The following is a 22,002-nucleotide window of genomic DNA, read 5'->3' on the forward strand; positions in this document are numbered from 1 at the left end:
TCACTGTCGCTCATGCTTCATGCTGCTTTGTAAAATGTACCCAATGATTCTAGGTTTAACTTTACAAAGGTTGCAGAAAAATAGCCCTTGACAAGGTGTGTCATGGTGTGGCATATGCAATCAATGTTGGGATGCAATTGCCAAAAAGTGAGTTAGTTGAACTGTTAACCTGATTAATGTAAGTATTGTCCAGTATTCATTCTCCTCTTAGCTTTGGTTTGGTCTTCACATAGTCTGACTGCCTGGATGTAGACTGTTGGTAAAAGCTTGTCATTGGTCCCCTATTTCAGACAGAATTATTCTCCCTTTCCGCTATCTATTTTACAAGGGCATTGGAGCTGCATCCTGGGCTTAGTGGCGTGCAAGATAATTGTTATTGGTTTAAAGAAATACAAGCAAGACACAGCTTTTTTTTTCAGGCCCCCAGGAAGTGCACCGGGCTTTGAAGCCAAGGTGTCGTATTGGCCAAAAGGTGGAATTGCAACTTCTGTGTCCATCAGCGATGCCCTGTGTGCCACAAAGACATTTCCCATAGACTTATATGGCGAAAGAGACGTCTGTAAAACAGTGGATACATTTGTTTGAGCATCACATCCCCCGCAAAATGACTAGTTGAACTATCAGAATTTGATTATTGGTCTGATAACATTTGGAAAGTCTAGAAGAGCCACACCATGAAATCATTTGATCCCCATTCAGGTTAGTAGAGCGCTAAACCGGTAGTAGCTGGCTTGGCCGGTTGAGGTCTCTAATGCGCCTGCTCTATGGGCCACACGGTGCGGAAGCAGTGCCGATCATCCGGGTAATTTAATATGCGGAATTTGAACTTTTTTGGCTTCATGCACCACTGAGCAACTCTAACAGGAATGAACGGGGCTCTTCCTCAAACACTGTATCCAGTTTGTTTTTATACATTCATGTTTTTTTCCCCCTATAACAGAATGATACCATGACCATACTCCAGCGCTGACACAGCGCAGTGGAGATAGGTCTAGCAATGCAAGAATAGGTCTCCACCATCTCCTGAGGAAAATAATCTGGCTCTTTAACTGATATATGCTCAAAGTTATTATATCCACTGAAATATTAATTATTGTTACACTAGTACAATGTACACTGTATGGCACTACTGTAAACTGTACTGTTATATGGTTTCTACAGACACCTCAGGCCAATCAAATCAGTATTTTTCATAGCCGTTTATACTAAGGAATAATGTATATGCGTAATGAATCAATACCTACATTTAACTGAAGCTCAGTATGTTGAAATTAATCGATGGAGAGTTCAGAGAGTCAACGCGTTTCTACTGAGGCTGTGACTGTGTGTGAATAAGGTGGTTATACCTTCTCTATCATAAGATGTTGTTTTAACTGTAATGCAGACAGAATGAGTGAGAGCAGGTAAAGGTGGGAGGTGGCGGTGGTGTGTGTGTGTGTGTGTGTGTGTGTGTGTGTGTGTGTGTGTGTGTGTGTGTGTGTGTGTGTGTGTGTGTGTGTGTGTCTCTGTGTCTGTGTGTGTTTTTGGGGTGTAGCTGTAGAGAATAAAAGCCTGACGGGAAGCGATTTTCTTGCTGCTAAAAGGGAAAGGAAATGAAATATTGGTGCCCAAAGCTCCCTCAACGCTCTCTCTTCCACTTCGGTTAGCTTGTGTTCAGAGCATTGAGAGTCAGATAGGTGGGGGTCTAGAGAAGTACTAAGGGGGGGTGGGGAGATACAAACTGAAAGAAACTGACCCCTCCCACACACACACACACACACACACACACACACACACATACACAGAGCAGAGCAGGGTCCTCTTTGCCTGCTACCTCCAGCTGTCGCCAAACGGGACAAAAGGAGGTGTGGGGGTGTTTGTGAAGGAGTTGGGGGGGGCGGTTGAATAGAAAGATAAACTAAAGAGCCCCCCCCCCCCCCATCAACACACACAGACACACACAAGGTCCTTGTCATCTGCATTAGGCAGCATCTCCACTCTTTGCCCCCTCACTTTCTTTTCTAAGCCGAACTGCACACAGTGCTACGATGGGAGACGCACGCTCTCTTTTAAACACACTGACACACACACACAACCATACACATGTGCTAAACAGACACTTGCAGACTCATTATTATTATATGTATATCCATGCACGATCCATGCGCAATGTCTCTTTGCATTATAAACAAAAAACATAAATACACACACACACACACACACACAGACACACACACACAGACACACACCAACCTTAAACTAGGATTATGGTCGCCGTGGTGTTTCCTGCGTGAGGTGCGTGAGCCATAAAATGACGTCACCACAGCTGTCACAGCGTTATCGCAGCGTGTGGTCGTGCACCTCTGAATTTTGGTAACTCGGTGTGCGTGCGCTGCGCTTTCAGTTTACAGCAACGAGGTCGGCTAGGAAGTTAATGTTTGTTTGTTTGTTGTTGTTGAAAGCGCAATATGTGTCAAACCATTCTGAATTGTGGTGCTGCAGAGACATCCCAGCCTCCAAATCGTATTCTACAGACTAAAGAAAAAAATCTTTGTTTGGTACAGATCCTCGCAAAAATCACACTATAATAATTTCAAAAAATATATTTTAAAATTTTTCAATGAATATAACGATACAAAAATGATCATTCCATCCAATACATGAATCATATCGCAATTTCAGTCAAAATAATTTTAGATTAGATTAGATTAGATTAATTAGATTATTTCCCTCAGTAATTATGATCAAACAAAAGCTATGATAGAGAAACTGTAAAACATCATGAGATAATCTATTTATATAAGGCCAATAGCATTGATTATTTAAGATTAAAAAATACGTTTGTTGTTGATATTTTTCTACCACCCCGCTATGAGCTGAGTAGGATGTTTTACAGTTAAAAAATAGCCTTGTCCGTGCCCTCTGATGGACTATATAATGGCGACACTTTTTCCAAATCAGCTAAAACATATTTTCAACATTTCTGTACTGCAATTTCTTGTTACTTGTTAGCCAACATATTGTTTTCGTGATAAGCTCAAATCCGAATCGGTATGATCGTATTTGTATTCATCGTGAGTGGAATTCACATTATTCACATGAAATTGTGCATTTTCTAAAAATATGATTGATTAAATTGTTAATGTAGATGATTATTGTCCAATGATGACTAGACAGACTGGATGTTATATGGCATTATAGCCATTGCTCGTATCCTTTCACAGCTCTTGACAGCTCTTGATATTAGCCTGAGTTTTCTAACTATGCAAAACATCTTCTTGATAAAGCCCAGTCCCAAATAGTCTTACAATCTCATTAAAGTCAAGTTGTAGAAGAAAACACTGCAGTGCCAGTGGAGATAAGTCTGCTTGTATCGAGCAGCAGTTTCTTGGCAGCAGACGACTGATCTGCCTGAAGATATTCCCACTAGTTTACATAAAATGAATGTCGCCACACTGACAAAATGATTTGAATGTGTTTGAAGCAAAACAAGATTTTAATGCTCAGCGTAAGTTTGAATTAGTTGAGGAATGTTTTTGCCACACCGCTTTCCTTTCTCCTCTCCTCTCTTCTTTTCCTCCCAACCTTTTCCTTCTGCTCCTCTTCCATTCGCTCTACCACTCCTTGTTCCTTTCCTTTTTCGCCTCCTTCCTTCCATGCTCTCCTTTCCTCTCTCCTCCCTCTTCCCCCCCCGCCTTTCCTCTCTTGTCCTCACCTCCTCTTCTTCCTCCTGTCGGCAACATGTGGAGCCATCGCCATGGCAACGAGGGGAGGTGACATGTGCTGTAGACAGGCAGGGAATGGAGGGAGGGATTGGAGGAATATAAGGAGGAGCCCCACAGTGCACTTTGTAGTCTCTCTCTCTCTCTCTGTGGAAGTGTAGGAGGCTGCTGCTCCTCTTACCGCGCTCCTCTCTGAGCGTCAAGGAAAAGACTGTAGAGAAATCTGTTGGTGCATGTTCTCTTTTTGCAACGGATGAGATGTGAATGGCAGAAAAAAAGAAGGAGGAGGTGCAGAGGAAGCTGGGAAACTTTTTTTTTTTTTTCAAAGGAGAGAAAGCAGAGGATGGGAGGTGATGAAACTCCCTCTCTCTCCCACTCCCTCTCTCCTCCTCCTCCTCTGCCGCCGGTGTGCTGCTGTCTTGAGTCGGTGGTGTCGGAGCAGCCGACCTGGAATGGGAAATAGACGCAGGAGGAGGTGTCCGTTGCATTACCTCACCATGGATTTTTGGTAGGATTTAATTGTTGTTCTGCATGCTAATGTGCTCTAGTTTTCCTTTTAACCTTCTGCTGCTGACTTTCCCTGCTGCCATTTATCCCAAAATCTTTATAAAAATGCCAAAGAAGATGAGTCTTTCCTGCTGTCGCTTTTCTCTTCCTTCATTCCTCTATTGGATTGAGGAGTGCGTTCTACACACTTTGCGCACAGTCCCTTTTATTAGATTTTTATTTTAAATATTGCATATTATAATTTGTTACAGCCATATTCATTCAGCCTATTTTGTGTCAAAATGCTTCAATATATTTTAGAAATTGAGTAGTCCCAGGCAAAAGTAAAATGTTTGAGGTGAGCGGGCGATGGGAGTATCCGTGGAGTTCAAACACTGATTGACGGCGCGCCCTGCTCCACGGGCTTCATGCAGCTGCATCTCACCCTAACATTGTCATAACATTCACTTTAATGGGATTCACCACTGTTTTCATTTTCTCCTGCTGCGGCTTCGCACTGCTGGAGAGTAAATTTTATCCTAATTTGTATGCAATGTGTGATATCACAGACAAAGAAATGAGGGGAATGAAAAACATAAAAAAGTGAAATTAATAGTCCTTCTGTTAAATTTGTAAATGAAAGTCCATAGCGGTGAAATAAATGTTGGTATTTTGTAGCATGTTTTGCGATTTTGGTTTTATAAATAGGTGTGAGGACTTTCGCTTATGTGTATTTGTGTGTGTGCAGTGTGCACACAAGTGCAAGGGCGTACTGTGTTTGAGTATGTGTGGGTGTCTGTTAAATCAAATGCAAATGTGTACAAGTGTATCATGTAAGTGTATCAGTTGAAAAAAACAATTTGCATATCAGAATGCGTGTACCTGTGTGCATTTTACACACAGACACATCTACTTAATTACATGTGCAGCTGTGTGTGTGCTTTCTGTGTGCTTGTTTGCTGAAAGGTTTTGTTAAAACCCTGGCTGAACTTTTTCAAAGCCCCGGGATGAATCAGAGGTGAGGGACAGATCTTTGTTTCCTGCAGCAGCAGTCGTCATGGAGGAAAACAATAGCCGGTCGCCGCTCTCCCTCTGACCTTTTTTCACCCATTCTGAATAAGCCAGAGCTGTGCAAATCCATCTGCCTTTTGTTTATGTGAGCCTGGCTAATCCACAGCCCCCTTCACACACACACACACACACACACACACACACACACACACACACACACACACACACACACACACACACACACACACACACACACACACACACACACACACACACACACACACACCAACCAGAAGACCTAACCCCTCCACCGTCAAACCTCCATCTCAAATCCACATACCAAGAAACTACACCCACATTTATTTTTTAAAACGTCTTTAATGATTTTAGAGACATATTCTTCAGAAGTAAGAGCTGCAAAGCAATTAATGTAAATAGATGAATTAGAATGCTACCTACACATTAATAAGAGTGGATATAGCTGGTCAAAGGGGAGCCAGAAATTGAATCAAAAAACCACCAGAGGAGGAATTAAATATCCCAAAACAATTTGTAATGATACACTTCTCTTCCCTCTCTTTTTGAGGGTTTCTCTTGTATTTCCCTCCTGTTCAAAGATGCCCGTCTCTCTGTAGAGAGTGTGTCTGATATGCTGAAAAGGGCTGAACCTAGCAGAGTGTACAGCCAGCCAGCCAGCCAGCATCCTTGACGGGCTATGTTAATGCTTTTCAGAAATAAGTCAGGAGGAGCTGCACACTGTATGTCAAATCACGTTTGCCTATGCGAAATGAAAAATTTGCAAGTACAATCGCTTTTGCTGGGGCAGATGGACAATAGAGGTGGAGGCATAAAAGGAACACCCTTCTCCCCTATGCCCCTTCCAAGAATAGATTTAATCGAAACGTCTGATTTTCCTCCAGAAACAAACAGGTTTTTCCTGCATCATATGATTAAAGAAAATTGACATCTAAGTCAGGATTGATCCAGATTGATGTCTGGAGTGCTATTTAATTATGGCTGTGTTCGTTTTAGCTACAAAATCAACAGAAACAACATTCTGATTATAATCCTAGATTATTCCTTTTTTCCTTTAATCATACCAAAAAACACAAATGTTACATTTCCTTTAATTTTTCTCCGCTGGGATGCAGTTCTCCATAGTGTTTGCAGCTCTCTGCATCAAGCATGTAATTTCATTAAAAGTGTGAAGCCACAGGAGGGAGAGTCAGGAAAGGCCTCATAGCTGCAGAGCTGTGCAGATAACCTCCTGTTATCGGAAACAGGGTGTAGGTGTAGGTGACACTAGGAATCGTTATGCAGACATAGGTGTTGAACACTTTGCTCAGTGTTTCCAACTGTCCTCTGCACAGTAATGACTGCAAGCATTGGCTCATGTGTGAATGTTCCGCTTCCCATCCTGAGCAAACATTAGATTTTCAATCATTGCAAGATTTCTGCTATCTGCCTCTGCAGCGCGAGCAAAATGGCTTCTCATTTTTCATAGCTGCGATCTAACAAGTCATACACCCCCAAGTGTCTCTCTCTCTCTCTCTCTCTCTCTCTCTCTCTCTCTCTCTCACTCAACGACACACACACTCTTTCACCCCTTACCCTACTGTTACTAACAACTGCAACCAAACTTGATTAAGCAGGTGGGGTCAGGCTACATTTGTTTGAATCAATAGACAGACATGCTGGGCAGCCATGATAAAGAGACCGGGGGGGAGATGGAATCAGTGTGTTAGTAGGGGGGAGTGCATTGGAAACGCCGGCATCTGTCCCGTGAAAGATGACGTGATGAGCTGTTACAGTTAGAGCCTTGAATTATGGGCCATTACTAGCAGAGCAAGATGCAATCCCTCTTCATGAAACTTAATTTGACAAAACAAAGATGACTCGGGGAGTAAAATGACAAATGAAGTTATTTGATCCGTGGTAAAAAAAAAAAAAGATGATTGCAGTGGAAGCATGTGGAATCAGCAGTAATGCATTATTGATGGCCTTGCCAAGCCAACAACACGTACAGGCTCCTTTTGTTCATGATGCTTCTTTAACAGCTGATATTTCTGCTGCCATCTTTTACATTAAGATCGCATTAATGGAAAGAAACATTAAAAATACAAACTATGAGTAATTGCATCAGCTTTTACGAATGTCTAATGCAATATTAATAACTGCAGCCATACACATCTAACATAAACAGAATCCCTGCATTATTACTGATTTATGAACAGCCTCAGTAGTAACTTGCAGTTACTAGCAGATAAATCTTTTATATGTACTGTACTCCAGAGCTGGATTTCTCACATTTTTTGTTCTGCTTTATTATTATATTTTTCCCGAGCACTGACAGAATGGTCTTTAGCCTCAGTCAGAGACGCCCACTGTTTCCTTTCAAGGCCACCACATTACTATGCAACCAGCTTTTACAGTAAGGCTTAGAGCTCCCCAAGCAAATTGGACACCCCACAAAGCATCGGACAACTGTTGTCCCCCATTGTGGGTCTTTCTGCAGGCACTCTTTATCAGGTGCTGAATGCCGAGGCAGCAATGAATGAAATCATAGGGGGTGGGGTGACAAAAGGGGGTGCATCATCGAGTGGTGTTGGTAGGGGGGGGGTCACTCCCTGAAACCTCACAAGAATTCCAGAACAATCCGTGTGTAGGGTTTTCCCGCCTCCCAGGGTTTTAGGGTCTCTCTGTGTTGACAGGCAGGCAGGAGGCTGCCCCCTTTCTCCCTACCGCTTTCAAAGCCTCCTTTCCATTAACTCACCACGCCGCACCTCGCCTAATCTCTGTGACCTCTACCACCGAGGGACAGGGATTTCTTTTTTAACCCCCCCCATCCTTTTTTTTTACCGACACAAGAGCCTGCTGCCTTTCTCTGAGGTTGAGAGGACCTCAGAACACATTTCTCTAGCACAAAAATAATACCATACAAGCTTAATATGCAGCATAAAATTACTATCAGGGCAAGCTAATAATGAGCTATAGGGAGTGCTTACATTTTTGTACCAGTGAAAAGCGGGTGGGGGATTTACGGTACCATTTTACTGTGCTGCAACGATGTGAAAAAAACACTTGTTCCCAAGCAGAAATTAGTTTAAAAAAAAAGAAGCTTTTTTTATATTGATTTCTTTTGATAATTCTGTGTCAGGAGAAATTGCCGGCCTCGTCATTGGCAGTGCAATTTGTAGTTCTTCTCTTTTGGTTTTTGCATTGCTCTTTGTTGTCAAGATCATCATGCAGTGAGTAATAAAGGTTGAATTATGTTGGCTATTGTTAACTCTTAGTAGTCAGGTAAAATGTAACCGGCCCAATATCTTGAGCTCGCTGGTGTCTGACAACGAAAAGCAAGCAGCAGTTGGTAGCTGCACTTCAATAAGAATTACTTCCCCTCACTCAAATTATTGCCGTGGTGGTTTTTACACACTCAAGAGACTTTCACCATACGGTTTGTGTCCATTGTGTTATCTTAAGCAGCAGACCCTGTGAAAAGAAATCTTTCATCTCCAGTTGTTTGCCGAAGGATCTGGTTCTCACGCGTTGGATTAAAGTGCCGCCGAGATCGAAATTGGCAAGGTACTCGCTCAAGCCAGCATGTCTGTTTCCTCCGTTCACAATGGTAGAAAATTCCTCCAATACAGCAAACGGTGTGTTGAGCTGTCAAGGCACACTCAGAATGCTTTGCTTAACAGGTTTTTTGCCTAATAGTTTATGCATTCTATGCACTCCTGTGCGCAGATGGTGGAACAAACGCTTGTGATTATACTTTTCATCGAGCACAGTGATATGCATATTTATGTCTTTGCAAAAAAGAAAATAACTACTTTCATCTACTGATGATCAAACCTTTTTTTGGGGGGTGGGGGCATTGGAAGCAAAAACAATTACCACTTTTAAGGTGATTCAGATAGATTACTGTCAAATCAAGGATTTCAGTGACTTGTTTTTTGGACTGTTGTGGTGGATGCTTTAATTCAGACGCATCAAACCAAATGCCATGAAGCACTGAGCGTCTGCAGGGTTGTTCCAATCAAACACTCCACCAGATGACTTTGCTGATTAGTTCCTCTTGTCTGATTGATCAATAAAATCACCTTTTGTAGTTTTTGGCTGGAATGAAAGTGTGCATACTTTTAGGTACGTAGTTCTAAACCCCTGCAGTTTATACATCACAAGCACAGACATTTCTAGCATGGTGGATGAATCAAAACTCTTATCTTGCCTGTGAGAGTACCACACTCCACCCGTTGAGCTGCACAGGGAACCACTCACCTCAGATACAAATAATAATAGAAACATGTACCTAACTCTTTTCATCTGTTCTTCTGTGTGCCACAGGGAAGCCAGATCAACCAGATCCCCACAAAGTTCAGCCAGGCGGAGTCCACCAAGTTCCTGGTCCTCACAGTGGTGTCTATTCTGTGCATCGTCGGCGTGCTGCTGGCCTCCACCGTGGTCTACTGCCTCCGCCACCGCTCCCACCACAAGCTGAAACAGAAGCTCACCAATCTGGGAACAGATACTGGCAGCGATGCTACCGCCACCTATCAGGTAGGAGGTGCTACTGCACTATTTGTGAATTTGAATAGAAGAGATGATGTGTTTTATAACTGTAATAAAAGATGCAGGATTGGGATGGTGTAGAACAGTTCCCTTAAAATGAAGTAATGTATGTTTTGCCATCAGATTGCATTTGTTTACTGGTTGTGACAAGTTCAACCAAAGTGTGATTTTTTTTCCTTGATTTATTCGAATATTTTGTTATGATAAAAGTATCAAGTAATCCACTGGGGAATAAGCTAAGATAGGAGGAAAGTATGAAAAAGTAAACATACTGTAATTTAGTATAGCAGAAATATATTTTTCTGCTAGTCAATCCAGTTAAGCATTTAGTAACTCCTCAGACCACTGCTATAGAAATATGAATGATACAAATCAAGTAGAACTATGCCAACGAAATGTGTTTAATTTATCTGATTTATATTCTACATAAATTCCCAGTTTTTTTTCCAGAGCCCCTTTCAATTAATACTTTTAGATAAAGTGCCTTATTTGACCTCAAGTGTAGCATTTCTAGTGTTGGTGGCTAAAAGCTTTGACTTTGGGACTGGTGGTAGGGTTACTGTGGGAGTGGCAGTGACGCCCTCATCATTCTGTTTTTATTTGACATTGTCATGTTATAACTTGATTGATGCTGCGTGGTGATTGATTACTGTACTCAGACCCCTGCTATAATGTGTTGTTTGACACATGAAGTGATATCACTTCAATCCAACAGGTTTTCCATCTCAAGTCATTTTCATTCCCACCCCTGCCTGCTCTAATTATCCTTTGGCCGGAATAGCCGCGTGTGAAATTTAATTTACAGAATCTAATATTAAGTGGCTTTTTGAGGAAAGAATTAGATTGAGATTTTTCTATCTCTCTCCTTGACCTTTTCCCACCATGTTTTTAAATGAGAGTGGTTCTGTGAGCATTGATTTTTATAATGAGACCAGCCCATCCCCTAAGTGCTTACATTTTATGCTCTCCTCCGAGGATTTTTAACTCCTGAAATAGACTGTGCCGCTGCAAAGGAGGTTTACCTTAACACTTGTAAAGATTCATAATGTTTCGTAATTTTTGTGGTGATCTATTGTTTACCAATGAGGAAGAAGATGGAAACATAACATATGTATATTTCAAATGACTTACTTAATTAGATTTAACTACCAAGTAAAAGAAGAGTCTGTTTCTGAAAGTCTGACATTCATATCCAATGATATGCTTACATTTCAGCTATCCACCTTCCTCTGTCTACATGATATATTTTTTCTCTTCCTCTGTGTGAGGAACTTATCTTCATGGTTGCTTGCCTCCGTGATTTGCTTTAAGCCTCTAATAGGAAAATGCTAATTAAAATTCACACGTAAGACTGTGTTTACGCATTATTCATCTGATTAATAGCTAACAAAAACATTCATGTTGCTCATTCTTGGGAGGTTTACTCAGCCTGGCTTTGCTCAGACTCCCAAAGCTCTTCCAGTTGATTCTCTTTCCTGTGTCGTCTTTATCGAGTCTCGACAGCGAGCCGTTGTCATCCTCAGTGAAAGACCTCAGTGTTCAGCTCCCATCTTAGCCGTGTAAGCCTCGTGTCTTTGTCAGCGCTGCTGTGTAGAGGAGTTCCCTGGGCTGGATTCAGTGTGTGTGTGTGTGTGTGTGTGTGTGTGTGTGTGTGTGTGTGTGTGTGTGTGTGTGTGTGTGTGCAGTCTCTAGGGCTACATGCAATTAAAGCAGACAGGAAGCGGCAGGCTGCCTGACGGCCTTACTACTGCAGCTCCTTCATACTGGCTGTCAAACACACATGCTCACACGGGCATACACACACAAACATGCACAGACACACACATGTGCATGCACACACTCACCAGCTACTGCATGTTAATGATTCTTGCCCTTGGCATGTTTGTTTGAGGCCTCACTTCACACACTTTCTTCACACTCACACACATGCACTCACGCCCTCACACACACACACACACACACACACACACACACACACACACACACACAAACGCACGGACACACACACACAGACACACTGTCTTCCGTTCCCGTCACCGTGCCACTAGCTCCCTCTGAATCCTCTCCACCGTCAGCACTCTGCTCCCCGGCTTGTCAATCAAACGGTTCCTGTGAAACTGCAACATGGGATTGGCCGACACTGACAAAGGAGACATTGATTGACAGGCGTCGACAGAGGAGTGTGTGCACCGTGTCTGAGCGCTGGGCGGGGAGATGGTGCATGATGCTCGTCAGTCAGTCAGTTAGTTAGTCCCTGGATTACTCTGCCTTCGACATGGGAGTCAACAACGTCGCCTTCAGTTTATTTTTTATATCTGATTCAAACTTTTATCTGCTCCTAAAAATCTTTCTTTTTTCCTCGAAGTAGAAGAAACTATCCGCCAGCAGGGCGAGATCATTGCACTTGATTGCAGCAGAACTCAACTTTTTGCATTTTGCAAAAATCAAGAGATATTATCTGCTAGCAATATTATCCTATTTAAAGATATCATCACCCGCACCATGCCATTTCTTTAAACATGAGAAATGCTTTAGAAACTAGTGGAGATATCTCAACATATTTGCCTATTTTCTCACAAATTCTAACACACAAGACCAGATTAAATGACTTGCTAAGATCTTTTTTAGTCATTTTTTACTCATAAACACCGTCTGTTTTCTCTCTCTGTCTCAATTTAAGTTCAAGGACCTTCACAGACACGATAACATCATCTTTACACTGTCAAAGAATACGTGCAAAACACATTCCAGTACATCTCAGTTTTGATTAAACAAGCAAACCGACTGCCCTACCACACTATTTCTCTCTGTGTCAATTCAGTTTTTTATTTCCTGTCTTCCTCTCTCCTGATCAAATACAGTTTTCTGATAACAACCTTTTATTAAAAATCAGACGGTGTCCAGTCAGTGTGGTCTGCCACTGATATGATGGATATAGTTATTTGATTGATTACATATCATACAGTTAATCAATATTGTACTGCTTGTCCTTAGGAAGTCCTTCTCCTGAACTGATTTTAGTGGAACATTTTGATTTGATACCAAGTATTAAAAACATATTATTTAGTACCAGGATTAGTGGCAGTAACAATAGGATTTGTTAGGGTTGTGCTGTCCTGTGCAGCCAGTGATTTATCAAAGAGGCTTCCATGTAACATAGACGCAAAGGTCAATCAGTCTACTTTTTTTTTTTAAACCCATTGTCAGTCCTTGTCTAGATGATGCAACAACAAGTGCTTGAGTGAACAAACTATGCTGGACAATTTATAAATACTTAGATAGCCCATAAGGCAGTTGAATGCGCCATGCCCTATCCATGTCTCTCTAGGAGTTACCTACGTACATGTTGGATGATTCTGCAGAACTGAATGCCCAGTGCCACTGCAGGAAGTAGTGTAATGTTAATGTAATGTGGTGAAAAGTAAGGGTATGTAGGTAAAGAGTCCAACTGAGATTAGGGGGGTGTGCCCCCTCTCCAACCAACAATTTATGTCTGCTGTCATTTTTAATAATGATAGTTATATTTCTCTGTCTCTAACCAAGTCGTTTTAGACCCCAATCATAACTTAAAGCGCTCGCTCCCATAATAATAATAATAACTTTTATTTATATAGCGCCTTTCATGAAACCCAAGGACACTTTACAGAATGACTGTGGCTATACTAAGCGAAGTTGTAGGCTGTGGTGAACAGGTGGTGTTTGAGGAGTTTTTTTAAACATGTCCAGGGATGTAGCATTTCAGATATCTGCAGGGAGGGGGTTCCAGAGGGATGGGGCTGCAACACTAAAGGCTCTGTCTCCGAAGGTACAGAGTCTGGTGTGGGGAATGGAGAGCAGGCCAGCGTCTGAGGACCGCAGGTTTCAGGGTGGGGTGTATGGATGGAGGAGGTCGGAGAGGTACTGTGGAGCCAGGGACATGGAGGGTTTTGTAGGTGAGAAGGAGGATTTGATATTTGATGCAGGACTTAATTGGCTTTAGCTTTGACAACTTGCGTTTCTGGTTCCTAGCAGAATAGGAGAATAGGTTCTGGTGGACTTTTCACCTACACTGGCACAAAACAAACTTAGTAGTAATCATTAGTCTGGCAATTGGAGTCCATGCTAAGCCTAATTCAACATTTGCTTTTAGCAAGGCTTCTGGTAGAAATTAGTTGAGTTTTCAAATCTACTATCAAAACTTTGCCTACATTTCGTTACATATGTGCCTGCACATCGTGTCAATGACAATAAAATTGAACTGAATTGAATTGATTTATATAGAAATACAGAGATGAAGGAAACTAACCTGCTACTTACTGTTTGTTGGTGACAATACATTTTGATGAAGCAGAACTCTGATATTTGTAGTGGATTTTATAACTCAGTGTAATTCTTTCAGTAGCTGCAGTCCAGACATATTTGTCTCAGTATTGGATCTTTTCTTCAATCCTTCAGTCCCCTGTCCTCGGCCCTCCCTCCACTCCAACATATTGTATTATGTTCCCCCTTTAATTTGTTTGTTTGTTCAAGCACAGAGGCACTCGGATGAAGGGCCCTACATTTGTTTTGGTCAGAGGGGCATGTAAACAGAGGCGCCCCTGTGGGCCCGACGGGCTCTTCTGACACACCCCAACCCCCAAACCCAGTCTTCCTCCCTATTAGCAGGCTTTTATAAAGGGTGTGGGTGGCACACGCCTCCCGTTACTGACACGCCCGCCTTCACCCCGGGGTGATGCATGATTCGAGATGGTCATGTGGCGCCAAGTGGATTCCCTGGCATGACGCCCATGAGAGGGGGTTGTTGGGTTTTTTCTTTTAACCTTTGTTCATGCAGGGAGGGTTGATGAGGCACACGTGCACTGTGAAATCACTGACACTGATCACACAAACTCATTTCCAAATGTCTCTAACGTCACAGCAGCAACTGTTCATGTTTTTGTGTTGCTTTCAAGGTGAGCATTCCTTTTTCTCGTACCTTGGTGGGGTTCATTGATTTCTTACTTTCTTTTGCGGTGACCTAAAAGACAAATCGATGTGTCAAAGCTTTTGTTTTGTTTCAAGCCACCAAACAAAAAAAAAGACATGAAGAAAAATCATATTGGCAGATTTTCCACAAGAGAAATATTTCACATAACTATAGTATAAATAGCATTTAGACTTTCTGTACATCGATGACAATCAGTCTTATCATGTAGCAGTGACATGGCCTCATACAAGAGCTTAATGTGGTTTTACATTGAAGTTATTTAGAGACATGCTGTCTGTAGCATAGCGATGGTTCACTTGCTAACAATTGTTTCAAAGAAATCACGTCATTTATGCCAATCGTTTTTAAATGCTGCTATACATTTTAAGATTGATTGTCTACCTTCCAGGCAGATATTTGTTTTCATTAATTTCAATAAAAAAAAATTAATCAATTTGAAATGACCTAAAGCTTTCTAGAGATTGGTAATCCATCATGGTGAACATTTATCCGCCTTTATTTATTGTCAAAGTTAATGCAGTTGCGCAAATGGATCCACCACCGTCTTAGGAAAGAAAATGCATTTCATTCATGAGCTGTCAGAAAAATGAATCCAGAAGATAAAATAATAAGCTAAGATGGATTTCCTGGAAAGGATCATTTTTCATTGGTTGCATTCAAATGTCTGCTGTTTGGCAGGAGACTGAACTATTGGATGTCTTTGAACACACCAAAGATTAGGAGTTTTCAAAATCGGCCATGCACACTACTGCATCTCCTGCAACAATAATGTTTGATGAAATTAATTTACATAGATATTAATATAACGTGTAGGCAATTTATAAAAAACAATGGCATGATATACTAAAATGAGTGAGTGCATAGGCTTCAGCATCCTGACTTAGTGATGTTTTACTTAACAGTTATCTGTTAAACTACCCTGCTGCCACACCAAGTAGAGACCAGAGTGTGTTTGTTGAAAGGCTTTGGGACTACTCTGCCATTAACAGCATAAATATACAAATTAAAGGCAACATTGACACAAAGCTGGAAAATGCACAGCACACTCTCATCCAGGTCATAAGACAACGTGATTAACGTGACGCGTCTCGCCACCTGATGAAGTATGATCAAAACACTGTAAATAAAGATACTTTGTATGGAAGCAGCTCAGGGAGGGGACTTCACAGGTCCTGTAAATGTCTGCTGTTTAGACTCAAAACCTGTCCTGGGTTATATTATTCCTTCAAATTGTTGCCTTTTTGTCCTCTAATTGGCTCTCGGGGGGAAGTCATTTTGAATCAGTTTTAATTACATCATAAAAGAATTTGCTGTGGCAGCAAAGTTCACTGTGTGGGCTCGATGAAATATGAATGCTATTGATCATGTGTTTCCCTCCTAGACAAAACACCCACAATGCAGTGTGTTGTGCTGATTGGGCTCCATGTTGCTGAGGATGTAACACTGACACACAGACAGAAAAGCAGCCAGAAGTGTTAGAGCTATAATAATAATATGTATTATTATGGGTGGTGATGGCGCAGTGGATATGACACATGCCTTTGGTGTGGGAGACCCGAGTTCGATTCCCACTGTAATACATCAACCAATGTGCCCCTGAGCAAGGCACTTAACCCCTAGTTGCTCCAGAGGCGTGTGACCTCTGACATATATAGCAATTTTAAGTCGCTTTGGATAAAAGCGTCAGCTAAATGACATGTAATAATGTATTATGTTATTTTATTAAACATCTGCAATTGACTAGTTAGTGTGATTCACAGTCATAGGAGAAACATGCAGTGACATTTAATCTTTTTTTTGCCATAAATAGGCTAAAGGGAGAGCTCCAGATGCTAAAGTACGTCAAAGTCAAAGTAAAGTAAAATCCTTGAAAGCTTTGGCATGGAAATATCAAATACAAAGGTGAACAATGGGACAAAATATCACATATTTGCAGCTTTAACCCAAAATGTTTTTTTATTAGACATATATGCTAAAAACAGGAGCACACATAAAGTGTAAATGTAAATTGCAGCTCACACTGTGGTCAGTACATTGTATTGTACATACAGTATGTACCACTCAACATATTTGAAGTAAGGGATGATAAATATTGAACAGATGAACAGGGTTAATTCAAGTCCTAATGGGAAGCCTCATTATACATTTATACAGTTATTAAGCATGTAACTATTAAAGAAATTAATCATTTGATACAGAATATTGATTAAAATGTTAAACAATTGTATAACTTGATTTCAAATGTATAAGTTGACAAAATACCTAAAGTCTTTTAGGTCATGCAGGTTTATTTTAATGACTTTAGCTATAGCACTGCACCTATTTATTGTTTTCATTCATACGTTGATGATTTCAGTGATTAATTGTGCATAATTTAGTTTATTAAATGCCAGATAATAAATGACCATCATGCTTTACTCAGAGGGTGATACCCTCAGATTGCTTCTTCTGTCCCACTCGCAGTCCAAAACCCCAAACGTTGAAGCTGGAACCAGTGAATGTTATGTTCAATGATATATATATATATATATAATATATGATAATTATTATTATTATTATTATTATTATTATTATTAGGGCCCGAGCGCCGAAAGCGGCGAAGGCCCTATTGAAACTGAAGGAATTATTATTATTCTTTTTCCCGGCAAATGAATTGGCTTTTTGAGGGGCTTAACATATTCAAAAACTCACCAAATTTCGCGGTCGCATCAAGTCTGGTGAAAATTTACGTATTTTAAGGGTTTCGGGAATAGGCGCGCAAAAATGGCTCGCTAGCGCCCCCTACAAAGTTAAAGAAAAAAGCCCCTGCAGTGCGTTTAACGTAGACTCACGAAACTTGGTACACATATGTATCATGTCAAGATGTACAAAAAACGTCATTGAAGCCATACCCTAAACCCAACAGGAAGTCCGCCATTTTGATTTCAAAGTTCGAAATTAGTGTGATTTTGGCCATTTCCACATGTCGTACTTTAACGAACTCCTCCTAGAGATTTCATCCGATCAACTTCAAATTTGGTCTGTGCCATCTTAAGACATTAAAGATGAAAAGTTGTTAAAAGAAAAACTTTTCGTCATTGGGCGTGGCCGTGGCGGGGCGGCCATTTTGTGCGTTTCGCCGCCGAAACAGGAAGTGGGTGTAACTCGAGTGTACATTGTCCGATTGGCTCGAAACTTTTCAGGATTCATAAGAGTCCAACCCTGAGGACAAATAAAGGCCGATATTTACTTAAAGTCATAGCGCCCCCTAGTGGCAACAGGAAGTAGGCCTAAAAGTCAAGGTGCTATACTTTAACGAACTCCTCCTAGAGATTTCATCCGATGGACTTCAAACTTGGTCTGTACCATCCCAACACCTTAAAGATGAAAAGTTATTAAAAGAAAAACTTTTCGTCTGACGGTGTGGGCGTGGCGTGGCGGCCATTTTGAGTGTTGAGCGATGAACAAATAAATTGTTGTAACTTGAGTGTACGTTGTCGTATCTCCCCGAAAATTCTCAAGATTGACAAGGGTCCAGGCCTGAGGACACCTACAGGCCATATTTGACTTTTGGTCATAGTGCCCCCCGCTGGCAACAGGAAATGCGTCTTATATGACAAACATCATCCGATTTACATGAAACTTAGAATGTGTGGTCTACATGTGATAATGAGCCAGCCCCTATGATATAACCACGCCCACTTACTCAGGCCACGCCCCCTTTCATAACATTTGTACCATTTAAGGTAGAGTCTTGTGTGAGGTGTCATTGAACTCAGCAGAGAGTTTGTTTTCGATTGGTGATGGTTTGGCCCGCCCCCTATGCTTAAGCCACGCCCCCTTTCATAACATTTGTACCGTTTAAGGTAGGGTCTTGTGTGAGGTGTCATTGAACTCAGCAGAGAGTTGCTTCTTCATTGGTGATGGTGGCCCGCCCCCTATGCTTAAGCCACGTCCCCTTTCATGAATGCTGATCCATCTAAGGTAGAGTCTTGTGTGAGGTGTCATTGAACTCAGCAGAGAGTTCTTTCTTCATTAGTGATGATTAGGCCCCCCCCCTATCCTTAAGCCACGCCCCCTTTCATAACATTTGAACGATTTAATGTTGACCATTGTGTGATGTATCAATGAACTCAGCAGAGAGTTCGTTCTTCATTGGTGATGGTTTTGCCCACCCCCTATGTTTAAGCCACACCCCCTTTCATGAATGCTGATCCATCTAAGGTAGAGTCTTGTGTGAGGTGTCATTGAACTCAGCAGAGAGTTCCTTCTTCATTAGTGATGATTAGGCCCGCCCCCTATGCTTAAGCCACGCCCCCTTTCATAACATTTGAACGATTTAATGTTGACCATTGTGTGATGTATCAATGAACTCAGCAGAGAGTTCGTTCTTCATTGGTGATGGTTTTGCCCGCCCCCTATGTTTAAGCCACGCCCCCTTTCATAAATGCTGACCCATCTAAGGTAGAGTCTTGTGTGAGGTATCATTGAACTCAGCATGGAGTTCCCTTTTCATTGGTGACGATTTGCGGTGTCTGAGTACCGCGCAAATGACGGTCGCAAGGAGCAGCAACCGCCGGTAACCCCAACGCGCGTAGAGGAGCGAGGGCCCGTCCATCGCTGCTTGCAGCTTTAATTATTATTATTATTAGTATTAGTATTAGTAGTAGTAGTAGTAGTAGTAGTAGTAGTAGTAGTAGTAGTATCAGAATTGTTGTTAAATAATTTTCTGTTCATTCATTAATTGTTGTAAGCTGACCAAAACATGGACATTTTGGAAATACAAGGACTAAAACATCTATAAGAACTAGGTGTGCAGAATAGATTTAGCTGTGGTTCAGTGCTTGCTATAGTAGCTGTCTGCACTCTCTTTGTGTTTGTGTTTGCCTCCCAGCAGCAGTGCTGTCACTATCCACGGGCCAGGTACTGAAGCACTTTAATCATTTTTAATATGAGTCTGTGTCCGAGCTCATAGATCAGTGTCAGAGCGCTGACCTACGAGAATATCAGTCAGATCAGATACAGACTAATGAAGGCCTGCTCACATTACCTCCCCCGTCAATCAAACAGGCCGTTAGTTAATCATCAGCATCTCTCTCATTAAGAAACACAGATCCCCACAGAGATTGAGCCCAGCTCTCCTGATGCACTCAGTGCTGTAGGCTGATGTATGGTTTCACCTGTAGACAATGTGACAGATGACATTTATCGCTGTGTTCTTTTAATGTCACTTTTACGTTGTCATGCCATGTCCTTCCCCAGGCAAACACTATTTGTATTGCTGCATTCCTGTGACTAATACATCCATTTTCCTTTACTGTACCTTTGCACAATTTTAAGATTTTTAGATGGGATGGTAGTGTCGGTCAGTCTCTACAACTATTGGATGGATTGCCATGAAATTTAATACATGTTCATTCCCCTTTCAGGATGAATTGTAATCACTTTGTGGATAAGTTCTACCAGTCTCGTTGGGCTTTGCAGTCATCTCTAACATGTAGAATGAGAAAATTGTAGTTCTCCAAAGAACATTGTCCTTGTAAGTGTCTTGCCTCCTGTATGAAGTGGTACAGTCCATCACTGCTGGGAGTTGTGTCGAGAAGGTGTGGAGGAAAATGTCTCCATGGTGTCAACAATTTATTGTGGTCATGTAACCAGCAGACAGAAAATGACAGTTACTCAGGCGTCTAAATGAAGACATTGTGTTGGCTGCTGATACGCTGACTGACATGACTTTTCTCAAGGCTTGCTGAGCATGCATGCTCTCCTTTGCTTCTCCTTTACTCTTAATCTTGTGGCTTTGTTGTGGTTTAATATTTTGTGATTTACAGACAGAAGCACAACAAAGTTACAAGTCTTAACAGAACATTTTTACCAAGATGGTCAGGACACCCAAAATGATATAGTTTTGAGTCAAAGTTGCAGAAATAATATCACTAAAATTAAGTTTTATTTGCAAAGCTTGTCATTTATTGCAGTGTGTTTTAAGAATTGCGATGTCTCTCAAAATTCACCCTTTTGAGTTTTTTTTTTTTTAATTGCAAAAGGAAATATTTTTTGGTTATAGACAAATAGTGATGCTGTCAGAAAGTGAAGGTGAACACATAATGGTGGGATTTGCAGCATAGCAACATACAGAGTAAAGCATACAACACATAATTCTCCACATAAAAGCAGTTTTCATCAAAGTGAAGCAGGCCACTGGAGGCAGTCACAACACATCTGAGCCTGACATTCACTGTGGAAATAATTATTTTCTTGCAGTATGTGTATTGTTTTCTTGCACCCATGCTACCCAGTATAAGTATTTCATTCTCTTTGAAGGTTGCAGCGTAGAGCGAGGCAATGCTGTCTACTGGGATGATTCCTGGTTATGTCAAGGAAGTTACTTACCAGATGTCTTGAGTGATGCCATGTTACAACTCTACAAGTTCCCAACTGCATATCATGAGTCATCTGTTCCCTCCTTTCCTTTCTCTAGGAGCTCTGTCGGCAGCGCATGGCGGTCAAACCTCCGGCAGAGCGTCCGGAGCCCATCTCCTCCAGGATCAACAGCGTGTCGTCTCAGTTCAGCGATGGCGGTCAAGCCGTCAGCCCCTCGGCGCGGAGCAGCATCTCCTCCTGGAGCGAAGAGCCCGCCCACTCCAACATGGACATCTCTACCGGTCACATGATACTGGTGAGTTTCCTGTTCAGTCACTTTGATGTAATTATCACACCAAACGGTGATAGTGAGAGTGTTACTTCTGTGCACAATCATTCTAATAGTAAATGAAAAGGAAGAACATTCATTTAAATGTGCATGATTTTGTGTTGCTGGCATTAGAAAACTTGTAACTGATACATTTCAAGGATACATCCAAAGACTTGGGGGAGGATTGAGGGCTGTCTTTCAATTTTGCACGAATTCCCAGGATGACTAATGGTTTCAAATGTATTTTATGTCCTGACTGAATCGGTGTGACTAACATTAATGTGTAAATCTGATCCACCCACTTCCCATTTTGCACATCCAGAGTTGTTGAAAAGGACTGACTAGAATTCTGACCCTGACTTTATGGAATACTAGAGAATCAGTACATGTTGAAGGAAGGATTTCATTGGCGAATGCTTCAGAGAACAAACTCGTTTTTTAACTATTCAAATTTGTCTTATGATGAGCTCATTGACGCTCATTTCTCCTGTTGGAAAACATACCGTGCTAATCAGAGAGCTGTGTAGGCGGGATTAAGAATGGGGCTGCATTTGTTGTGTGCTAGAGGCAGAAACAATACGACATGCCTGAAAAAG

At 41.5% G+C, this 22,002-nt stretch overlaps 1 protein-coding gene across 2 annotated transcripts in view; it reads left to right on the forward strand.

Annotated features, from left to right (window-relative positions):
- The window catches only part of LOC116055596 (receptor-type tyrosine-protein phosphatase N2-like), a 310,864-nt gene that overhangs the window by 234,558 nt on the left and 54,304 nt on the right, over positions 1-22,002 (forward strand). For both annotated transcript variants that reach the window (XM_031307625.2, XM_031307623.2), the window contains 2 exons: positions 9,543-9,755; positions 21,194-21,391. In XM_031307625.2, the coding sequence (XP_031163485.1) occupies positions 9,543-9,755; positions 21,194-21,391 (411 nt within the window). The remainder of the gene's footprint in view (positions 1-9,542; positions 9,756-21,193; positions 21,392-22,002) is intronic.

This window comes from Sander lucioperca, chromosome 9, assembly GCF_008315115.2.
Source record: "Sander lucioperca isolate FBNREF2018 chromosome 9, SLUC_FBN_1.2, whole genome shotgun sequence".
NCBI lineage: Eukaryota > Metazoa > Chordata > Actinopteri > Perciformes > Percidae > Sander > Sander lucioperca.